The sequence below is a fragment of the Calidris pugnax genome, unplaced genomic scaffold, assembly GCF_001431845.1.
Source record: "Calidris pugnax isolate Ruff unplaced genomic scaffold, ASM143184v1 scaffold539, whole genome shotgun sequence".
In the NCBI taxonomy this organism is placed as follows: Eukaryota; Metazoa; Chordata; class Aves; order Charadriiformes; family Scolopacidae; genus Calidris; species Calidris pugnax.
In genome coordinates, this window is record NW_015091234.1 from 14,255 (window position 1) to 25,028 (window position 10,774).

General features: G+C 52.2%; 2 protein-coding genes across 2 annotated transcripts in view; both read right to left on the reverse strand.

Moving 5' to 3' along the window:
* Positions 1-552, reverse strand: part of LOC106898582 (rho GTPase-activating protein SYDE1-like) — a 6,566-nt gene extending 6,014 nt beyond the window's left edge. The window contains exon 1 of the mRNA XM_014959891.1: positions 245-552. Coding sequence (XP_014815377.1) covers positions 245-332 — 88 coding nt within the window. The 5' untranslated portion in view covers positions 333-552. The remainder of the gene's footprint in view (positions 1-244) is intronic.
* A 1,156-nt stretch (positions 553-1,708) lies between these two features.
* LOC106898581 lies at positions 1,709-10,766 on the reverse strand (the record flags this gene model as incomplete). The annotated part of the gene is made up of 6 exons (XM_014959890.1): positions 1,709-1,729; positions 4,288-4,433; positions 8,134-8,411; positions 8,448-8,562; positions 8,706-8,762; positions 10,417-10,766. Coding segments are annotated over 6 exons (967 nt in total), but the record flags the coding sequence as incomplete, so codon positions are not given.
* Between the last annotated feature and the right edge of the window lie 8 nt (positions 10,767-10,774).

Here is a 10,774-nt window from a genome sequence, read left to right on the forward strand (position 1 = left end):
CCTTGGGGTGCTGGGGGGTCCCTTCCTGGGGTTGGAGGTTCCCTTCTCGGGGGTGTCCCTTCCTTGAGGGGTGCAGAAGGGACCCTGGGGTTCTGGGGGTTCCCTTCTTGGGGGTGTCCCTTCCTTGAGGGGTGCAGGAGGGACCCTGGGGTTCTGGGGGTTCCCTTCTTGGGGGTGTCCCTTCCTCGGGGGGTGCAGAAGGGACTCTGGGGGGGGACATCCTTCCCGGGGGGGGTGTCCGTACCTCTTTCCTTGCCGTCCGCCTTCTTCCCGCGGGGGCGGTCGCGGCCCCTCAGGCGGGAGAAGGTTCTTCGCAGCAGCGGCTCCGCCATCGCTTCCCCTCACACGGCTGGGAACCGCCCCCCCTGCCCTCACCCCGGCCTCTTGGCTCCCTCCGGGTCCCCTTCAGCCCTTCCCGCTCCCCTCAGGCCCTCCTGTGTCCCCCTGCCCCGTCCCCTCAGCGCGGCGGGGCCACCATCCCGCGGCGGCTCGGTCCCCTCAGCCCCTCGGGGTCCCCTCAGCCCTTCCCGGTCCCCTCAGCCCCTCAGGGTCTCCTCAAGCCTTTCGGGGTCCCCTCAGCTTTTCCCAGTCCCCTCAGCTCCTGGGGGTCCCCTCAGCCCTTCCCGGTCCCCTCAGCCCCTCAGGGTCTCCTCAAGCCTTTCGGGGTCCCCTCAGCTTTTCCCAGTCCCCTCAGCTCCTGGGGGTCCCCTCAGCCCTTCCCGGTCCCCTCAGACCCTTGGGGTCCCCTCAGCCTTTCCAGTCCCCTCAAGCCTTTTGGGGTCCCCTCAGCCCTTCCCGGTCCTCTCAACCTTTTGGGGTCCCCTCAGCCTTTCGGGGTCCCCTCAAGCTTTTCGGGGTCCCCTTAGCCCCTCTCGGTCCCCTCAGCTTTTCCCGGTCCCCTCAGCCCTTCCCGGTCCCCTCAGCCCCTCGGGGTCCCCTCAGCCCTTCCCGGTCCCCTCAACCTTTCGGAGTCTCCTCAAGCCTTTCGGGGTCCCCTTAGTCCTTTCCGGTCCCCTCAGCCTTTCGGGGGCCCCTCAAGCCTTTCCCGGTCCCCTCAACCTTTCGGGGTCCCCTCAGCCCCTCTCGGTCCCCTCAGCCCCTGGGGGTCCCCTCAGCCCTTCTCTGTCCCCTCAGCCCCTCGGGGTCCCCTCAGCTGTTCCCGGTCCCCTCAGCCCTTCCCGGTCCCCTCAGGCCGACTCGATCCTCTCAGCTTTTCCCGGTCCCCTCAGCCCTTCCCGATCCCCTCAGCTTTTCCCGGTCCCCTCAGCCCTTCCCGGTTCCCTCAGCCCGTCCCGGTCCCCTCAGCCCTTCCCGGTTCTCTCAGCCTTTCGGGGTCGCCTCAGCCTCTTCGCGGTCCCTTCAGCCCTTCCCGGTCGCCCCGCACCCCCGTCCCCTCAGCGCGGCGGGGCCTGGAGCGGCGGGGCCGCCATCCCGCGGCGCGAATTCCTGGGATGCCGCCGGCAGCGCTGCCGGGAGCTGTAGTCCGGAACCCACCCCCGCCTTCCCCTTCTCCAACCGGGGACACCCCCCCAAAACCGGGGACGCCCTCCCCGGACCGGGAGACCCCCCCCGCTTCAGAGCGGGGAGAGCCCCCCTCCTGGATCCCTCCCGGGCCCGCGGCCATAGGGTGAGGGGTGTGGGGAGAGATTTGAGGGGGTAATTGGGGGTGTGGGGAGGGACTTAAGGGGATCTGTGAGGTATTTGGGGATCATGGGGGGCATTTGGGGGTCTGAGGGGGAAAGAAAAAATCCTATATATTTAGGGTTAAGGTCTCATTGGGGTCTGGATTATTTTAGGGGTGTCTTAAATCCTATATATTTAGGGTTAAGGTCTCATTGGGGTCTGGATTATTTTAGGGGTGTCTTAAATCCTATATATTTAGGGTTAAGGTCTCATTGGGGTCTGGATTATTTTAGGGGTGTCTTAAATCCTATATATTTAGGGTTAAGGTCTCATTGGGGTCTGGATTATTTTAGGGGTGTCTTAAATCCTATATATTTAGGGTTAAGGTCTCATTGGGGTCTGGATTATTTTAGGGGTGTCTTAAATCCTATATATTTAGGGTTAAGGTCTCATTGGGGTCTGGATTATTTTAGGGGTGTCTTAAATCCTATATATTTAGGGTTAAGGTCTCATTGGGGTCTGGATTATTTTAGGGGTGTCTTAAATCCTATATATTTAGGGTTAAGGTCTCATTGGGGTCTGGATTATTTTAGGGGTGTCTTAAATCCTATATATTTAGGGTTAAGGTCTCATTGGGGTCTGGATTATTTTAGGGGTGTCTTAAATCCTATATATTTAGGGTTAAGGTCTCATTGGGGTCTGGATTATTTTAGGGGTGTCTTAAATCCTATATATTTAGGGTTAAGGCCTCATTGGGGTCTGGATTATTTTAGGGGTGCATTAAATCCTATATATTTTAGGGTTAGGGCTGAGTTTGGGCCTCATTGGGGTCTGGATTATTTTAGGGTTCTCTTAAATCCTATATATTTAGGGTTAAGGCCTCATTGGGGTCTGGATTATTTTAGGGGTGCATTAAATCCTATATATTTTAGGGTTAGGGCTGAGTTTGGGCCTCATTGGGGTCTGGATTATTTTAGGGTTCTCTTAAATCCTAGATATTTAGGGTTTGGGTCTTACTGGGGTTGGGATTATTTTAGGGGTGTTTTAAACCCTATATATTTAGATTTAGGGCTGGGTTTGGGTCTTACTGGGGTCGGGATTATTTTAGGGGTGTCTTAAATCCTAAATATTTAGGGTTAAGGCCTCGTTGGGGTCTGGATTATTTTCGGTGTGTCTTAAACCCTAGATATTTAGATTTGGGGCTGGGTTTGGGTCTTACTGGGGTCTGGATTATTTTAGGGGTGTCTTAAATCCTATATATTTAGGGTTAAGGTCTCATTGGGGTCTGGATTATTTTAGGGGTGTTTTAAACCCTGTATATTTAGATTTAGGGCTGGGTTTGGGTCTTACTGGGGTCTGGATTATTTTAGGGTTCTCTTAAACCCTATATATTTAGGGTTAAGGCCTCGTTGGGGTCTGGATTATTTTAGGGGTGTCTAAAATCCTATATATTTAGGGTTAAGGTCTCATTGGGGTCTGGATTATTTTAGGGGTGTCTTAAATCCTATATATTTAGGGTTAAGGTCTCATTGGGGTCTGGATTATTTTAGGGGTGTCTTAAATCCTATATATTTTAGGATTAGGGCTGAGTTTGGGCCTCGTTGGGGTGTGGACTAGTTCAGGGTTATATTAAATTATATATATATAGGGTTAAGGCCTCGTTGGGGGTTGGGATTATTTTAGGGTTCTCTTAAATCCTAGATATTTAGAGTTAGGGCCTCACTGGGGTCTGGATTATTTTAGGGGTGTTTTAAATCTTATATATTTAAATTTAGGGCTGGGTCAGGGCCTCATTGGAGTCTGGACCAGTTTAGGGTTCTCTTAAATCCTATATATATAGGGATAAAGCTGGATTAGGACCTCATTGGGGTCTGGATTATTTTAGGGGCGTGTTAAATGCTATATATTTTAGGGTTAGGGCTGAGTTTGGGCCTCATTGGGGTCTGGATTATTTTAGGGTTCTCTTAAATCCTATATATTTAGGGTTAAGGCCTCATTGGGGTCTGGATTATTTTAGGGGTGCATTAAATCCTATATATTTTAGGGTTAGGGCTGAGTTTGGGCCTCATTGGGGTCTGGATTATTTTAGGGTTCTCTTAAATCCTATATATTTAGGGTTAAGGCCTCATTGGGGTCTGGACCTGCTTAAAGTTGTCTTAAATCCTATATATTTAGGGTTAGGGCAGGGTCAGGGCTTCACTGGGCTCTGGATTATTTTAGGGTTCTCTTAAATCCTACATATTTAGAGTTTGGGCTGGGTTTGGGCCTTATTGGGCTCACTTTAGGGTCAGGTTTAGGGTTAGAGTCAGGTTTTGGCTGGATATTTTTTTAGTATTGGTCTCTATTAGGAATGGAGTCGGACATAATTATAGAAATATTATAATTAAGAGCATAAATTTAGAGTATAAATTTATATTCTATATATACCAGAGTATAAATTTAGGGTTAAAAAGACAGAATTGGGGTAAATCTGAGGGCGAGGGCTCAGCAACACCCACCTGGGGGAAATGGGGTGAGCCCCAAACTCTTGTAGGCATCAGGAGGGGGTTTGTGGGGTTCAGAGGAGGCTTCCAGGACCCCCAGGAGATGGTCACCTCCCCACCAAGGCCACCTGTCCCCCCCCACATTGTCCCCCCTGCCCCGGTGTCCCCAAATGCCACTCACCCTCTCCTTGGCCCCCTCCACCTCCAGGAGCTCCGTGCCCAGGGCCGAGCAGAAGTGCCGGGCGTTTTCCCAAGAACTGGCCGTTTTGGAGTAAAAATAGCAGGAATTCCCAAAATAACTCCAGCCTTTGGGACAAGGGGAACAGACTGGGGACGGGGGAGGGGGGAAACACACAAAAAAAAAGGGGTGGGGGGTGGGTTAAATATGATTTATTTAGGGTTAGGACTGGTTTGGGGGTTTTAGACTGGGTCAGGATTGGGTTAAATCCCATATATTTAGGGTTAGGACTGGTTTTGGGGTCCCCTTGGGGTCAGGATTGGGTTAAATCCCATATATTTAGGGCTAGGACTGGTTTAGACTGGGTCAGGGTTGGGTTAAATCCCATATATTTAGGGTTAAGACTGGTTTTGGGGTCCCCTTGGGGTCAGGATTGGGTTAAATCCTCTATATTTAGGGTTAGGACTGGTTTGGGGGTTTTAGACTGGGTCAGGATTGGGTTAAATTTTCTATATTTAGGGTTAGGACTGGGTTTAGGGTTTGGACTGGGTCAAAATTAGGTTAAATCCTGTATATTTAGGGTTAGGACCAGTTTGGGGTCCTGTTGGGGTTTGGGCTGGGCCAGGATTGGGTTAAATCCTCTCTATTTAGGGCTAGGACTGGTTTAGACTGGGTCAAGATTGGGTTAAATCTTGTATATTTAGGGTTAGGACTGGTTTAGACTGGGTCAGGATTGGGTTAAATCCTCTGTATTTAGGGTTAGGACTGGTTTGGGGGTTTTAGACTGGGTCAGGGTTGGGTTAAATTTTCTATATTTAGGGTTAGGACTGGATTTAGGGTTTGGACTGGGTCAAAATTAGGTTAAATCCTGTATATTTAGGGTTAGGACCAGTTTGGGGTCCTGTTGGTGTTTGGGCTGGGTCAGGATTGGGTTAAATCCCATATATTTAGGGTTAGGACTGGTTTAGGCTGGGTCAGGATTGGGTTAAATTCTGTATATTTAGGGTTAGGACTGGTTTTGGGAGTCCCCTTGGGGTGAGGATTGGGTTAAATCCTGTATATTTAGGGTTAGGACTGGTTTAGACTGGGTCAGGGTTAGGTTAAATCCCATATATTTAGGGTTAGGACTGGATTAGACTGGGTCAGGATTGGGTTAAATCCCATATATTTAGGGTTAGAACTGGTTTTGGGAGTCCCCTTGGGGTCAGGATTGGGTTAAATCCCATATATTTAGGGTTAGGACTGGATTTGGGGTCCCCCTGGGGTTTGGACTGGATCAAATCCTCTCTATTTAGGGCTAGGACTGGTTTAGACTGGGTCAGGATTGGGTTAAATTCTGTATATTTAGGGTTAGGACTGGTTTTGGGGGTCATCTTGGGGTCAGGATTGGGTTAAATCCTGTATATTTAGGGCTAGGACTGGTTTAGACTGGGTCAGGATTGGGTTAAATCCTCTCTATTTAGGGCTAGGACTGGTTTAGACTGGGTCAGGATTGGATTAAATCCTGTATATTTAGGGCTAGGACTGGTTTAGACTGGGTCAGGATTGGGTTAAATATTGTATATTTAGGGTTAGGACTGGATTCGGGGTCCCCTTGGGGTCAGGATTGAGTTAAATCCTCTCTATTTAGGGCTAGGACTGGTTTAGACTGGGTCAGGATTGGGTTAAATCCTCTGTATTTTGGGTTAGGACAGTTTGGGGTCCTGTTGGGGTTTGGGCTGGGCCAGGATTGGGTTAAATCCTCTATCTTTAGGGTTAGGACAGGTTTAGACTGGGTCAGGATTGGGTTAAATCCCATATATTTAGGGTTAGGACTGGTTTGGGGGTCCCCTTGGGGTCAGGGTTGGGTTAAATCCTGTATATTTAGGGTTAGGACTAGTTTAGACTGGGTCAGGTTTTTGTTAAATTCCATATATTTAGGGTTAGGACTGGTTTTGGGGGTCCCCTTGGGGTCAGGATTGGGTTAAATCCTCTCTATTTAGGGTTAGGACTAGTTTAGACTGGGTCAGGATTGGGTTAAATCCTCTCTATTTAGGGTTAGGACTAGTTTAGACTGGGTCAGGATTGGGTTAAATCCTCTCTATTTAGGGTTAGGACTAGTTTAGACTGGGTCAGGATTGGGTTAAATCCTCTCTATTTAGGGTTAGGACTAGTTTAGACTGGGTCAGGATTGGGTTAAATCCTCTCTATTTAGGGTTAGGACTAGTTTAGACTGGGTCAGGATTGGGTTAAATCCTCTATATTTAGGGTTAGGACTGGATTTGGCATCCCCTTGGGGTCAGGATTGGGTTAAATCCTCTATATTTAGGGTTAGGACTGGTTTTGGGGGTCCCCTTGGTGTCAGGATTGGGTTAAATCCTGTATATTTAGGGTTAGGACTGGTTTGGGGGTTTTAGACTGGGTCAGGATTGGGTTAAATCCTGTATATTTAGGGCTAGGACTGGTTTAGACTGGGTCAGGATTGGGTTAAATCCCATATATTTAGGGTTAAGACTGGTTTTGGGGTCCCCTTGGGGTCAGGATTGGGTTAAATCCCATATATTTAGGGCTAGGACTGGTTTAGACTGGGTCAGGATTGGGTTAAATCCTGTATATTTAGGGTTAGGGCTGGTTTGGAGTTGGGATTGGGCCACAATTGGGTTAAATCGTGTATATTTAGGGCTAGGACTGGTTTAGACTGGGTCAAGATTGGGTTAAATCTTGTATATTTAGGGTTAGGACTGGTTTAGACTGGGTCAAGATTGGGTTAAATCTTGTATATTTAGGGTTAGGACTGGTTTAGACTGGGTCAAGATTGGGTTAAATCTTGTATATTTAGGGTTAGGACTGGTTTAGACTGGGTCAAGATTGGGTTAAATCTTGTATATTTAGGGTTAGGACTGGTTTAGACTGGGTCAAGATTGGGTTAAATCTTGTATATTTAGGGTTAGGACTGGTTTAGACTGGGTCAGGATTGGGTTAAATCCTCTCTATTTAGGGCTAGGACTGGTTTAGACTGGGTCAAGATTGGGTTAAATCTTGTATATTTAGGGTTAGGACTGGTTTAGACTGGGTCAGGATTGGGTTAAATCCTCTATATTTAGGGTTAGGACTTGTTTTAGGGGTCCCCTTGGGGTCAGGATTGGGTTAAATCCCATATATTTAGGGTTAGGACTGGTTTAGACTGGGCCAGGTTTGGGTTAAATCTTCTATATTTAGGGTTAGGACCAGTTTGGGGTTCTGTTGGGGTTTGGGCTGGGCCAGGATTGGGTTAAATCCCATATATTTAGGGTTAGGACTGGTTTTGGGGTCCCCTTGGGGTTTGGACTGGATCAAGTCCTGTATATTTAGGGTTAAGACTGGTTTTGGGGGTCCCCTTGGGGTCAGGATTGGGTTAAATCCTCTATATTTAGGGTTAGGACTAGTTTTGGGGGGTTCCCTTTGGGATTGGGGCTGGTTTAGGATCCGATTCAATCCCTTAAATCCCCTTAAATCCCGGGGGGATTCGATCCATTTAAGCTTCGAACTGGTTTTGGGGGTCATCTTGGGGTCTGGATTGGGTTAAATCCTGTATATTTAGGGTTAGGACTGGTTTTGGGGTCCCCTTGGGGTCAGGATTGGGTTAAATCCTCTATATTTAGGGTTAGGACTAGTTTTGGGGGGTTCCCTTTGGGATTGGGGCTGGTTTAGGATCTGATTCAATCCCTTAAATCCCCTTAAATCCCGGGGGGATTCGATCCATTTAAGCTTCGCTTCGGCTTCGTTTTTTCCAACTCGGGGCTGAAATTTTTTAACCCAAACTTGTAGATATTCTAAAAAAAAAATTAAAAAGCAATTTTTTTTTCTGGGGGGGGGGACACACACACTGACCAGAGCGGGAACAGAGGGTTTCCTTGCTCCCGGGGATGACCCAGCGGCTCCATTCCCGGTCTCCGGAATAAAGCATCACCGTTTTCAGCCGGTTGTTGCCATAATTAAAATACAACTTGAAACCGGCCAAGGCCAACAACCCGCCGGCCCCGCACTCCCACCGCTGCAGACCAGTATCCTCCCGGCACCTTTCCAGTCTCACCAGGGCCAGGTTTTGGCTACTGGTGGCCGTAACGCACCGCTGGGCCCCCCAACCCCGTAGGCGACCCCCCGGCAACCATTGGCCCCAACCCCGTAGGCGACCCCCTGGCAACCATTGGAAGCGTTGGGCCACCTCCTGGGGTTGGCAGGTTGTCACCGTCAGGTCTTGTCCCCTGGTCTCCACGCACATGTCGTGGGCTTCGTTGTACAACTGGAAGGACTGGGAGGCTGTGGAGAGGGTCCCGGTGACACGGTGTGGAGGGGGGGGACAGGGGGACGCGTGGAGGAGGGGTTTTGGGGACAGGCAGAGGTTGGGGACACGTCTGAGGGTGTCATGGTGGGAAGGGAGGGGACAAGGTGGGGACACGCACCCATGTCTGGTAGCTCCTTGGACCTCTCGGCCTCCAGCGCCGCCGTCAGGGCTGCAACTGGGGGGGACACACATAAATTGGGGGGGGACACACACAAATTGGGGACACACACACACAAATTGGGGGGGACACAGGTCACCCTGTCACCACAGGGCATGGGGTGTCCCCCCCGGGGGTGTTGCTGTGCGTTGTCCTCATGGGGACACCCCAGGCATGGGGACACCCTGGACATGGGGACACCCAGGACGTGGGGACACCTCAAATACTGCCATGGGGACACCACAGACATGGGGACACCCTGGGCATGGGGACAATGGGGACACCCCGGACATGGGGACACTCCAGGCACTGCCATGGGGACACCCTGGGCATAGGGACAATGGGGACACCCCAAACACGGGGACACCCTGGACATGGGGACAATGGGGACACCCAGAACATTGCCATAGGGACACCTTGGACGTGGGGACAATGGGGACACCCCAGACATTGCCATGGGGACACCTCGGACATGGGGACAACCCCAGACACTGCTGTGGGGACACCCTGGACATGGGGACAATGGGGACACCCAGAACATTGCCATAGGGACACCTTGGACGTGGGGACAATGGGGACACCCCAGACATTGCTGTGGAGAAACCCTGGACATGGGGACACCTTGGACATGGGGACACCCTGGACACTGCTGTGGGGACCCCCTGGGCATGGGGACACTGGGGACACCCCAGACACTGCTGTGGGGACACCCCAGACATGGGGACAATGGGGACACCCAGAACATTGCCATAGGGCCACCTTGGACGTGGGGACAATGGGGACACCCCAGAATTGCCATGGGGACACCCCAGGCATGGGGACAATGGGGACACCCCTAGACACGGTGACACCCTGGACATGGGGATAATGGGGACACCCCAGAACATTGCCATGGGGACATCTTGGACATGGGGATACCCTGGGCATGAGGACAATGGGGACACCCCAAACACGGGGACACTCTGGACATGGGGACAATGGGGACACCTCAGGCATGGGGCCATGGGGACCCCTTGGACATGGGGACAATGGGGACACCCTGGGCATGAGGACAAGGGGGACACCCCAGGCATGGGGACAATGGGGACACCCCAAACATTGCCATGAGGAAACCTTGGACATGGGGACACCCTGGACATGGGGACAATGGGGACACCCCAGACACTGCCATGGGGACACCCCGGACACGGGGACAATGGGGACACCCAGAATATTGCCATGGGGACACCTTGGACATGGGGACACCCTGGACATGGGGACACCCTGGGCATGGGGACAAGGAGGACACCCCAGACACGGGGACACCCTGGACATGGGGACACTCCAGGCACTGCCATGGGGACACCCTGGACGTGGGGACAATGGGGACACCCCAAACATTGCCATGAGGAACCCTTGGACATGGGGACACCCTGGACGTGGGGACAATGGGGACACCCCAAACACTGCTGTGGGGACACCTTGGACATGGGGACACCCTGGACGTGGGGACAATGGGGACACCCCAGTCAGTGCCGTGGGGTGGGGCTGAGCGCTCAGCCCCCTCTCCCTCCCCCCGTGGAGACCCCCAACACCCCAAAAACCTTAACTCTGCCCCCCAACAGCTCCAGCATCAGATCCAGGGATGGAAGGACCCCCCCCCTGAGCCCCACGGAGCCCCCCAAGTCCTCACCGTGCCGGGAGCCCAGGGCCAGCAGGAGGACGTTGACCAGCAGCGAGACCCCCAGGGCCACCATCCCCACCAGCAGCACCTTCTTCCTGGAGGAGCTCCCCCATACTGGGAGTGCTGGGTGAGTGACCCCCGACCCCCCCTCGGGGCTAAACTGGGGGGCACTGGTTTTAAGGGGTGCCTGGTTTGCTCCCACCCTCCCCCACGGCGTCCCGGGGGGGTCGGGGACGGCGATGGCAGGGTCCAGGGGCTCGTAGAGGTTCTCCTCCGTGGGGCACAGGTCGCCGGTGGCTGGGGAGGGGACAGCGGTGACAGATCCCCCCCCCGCCACCCCCAAAGTGCCACCATGGACCCTGGGGAC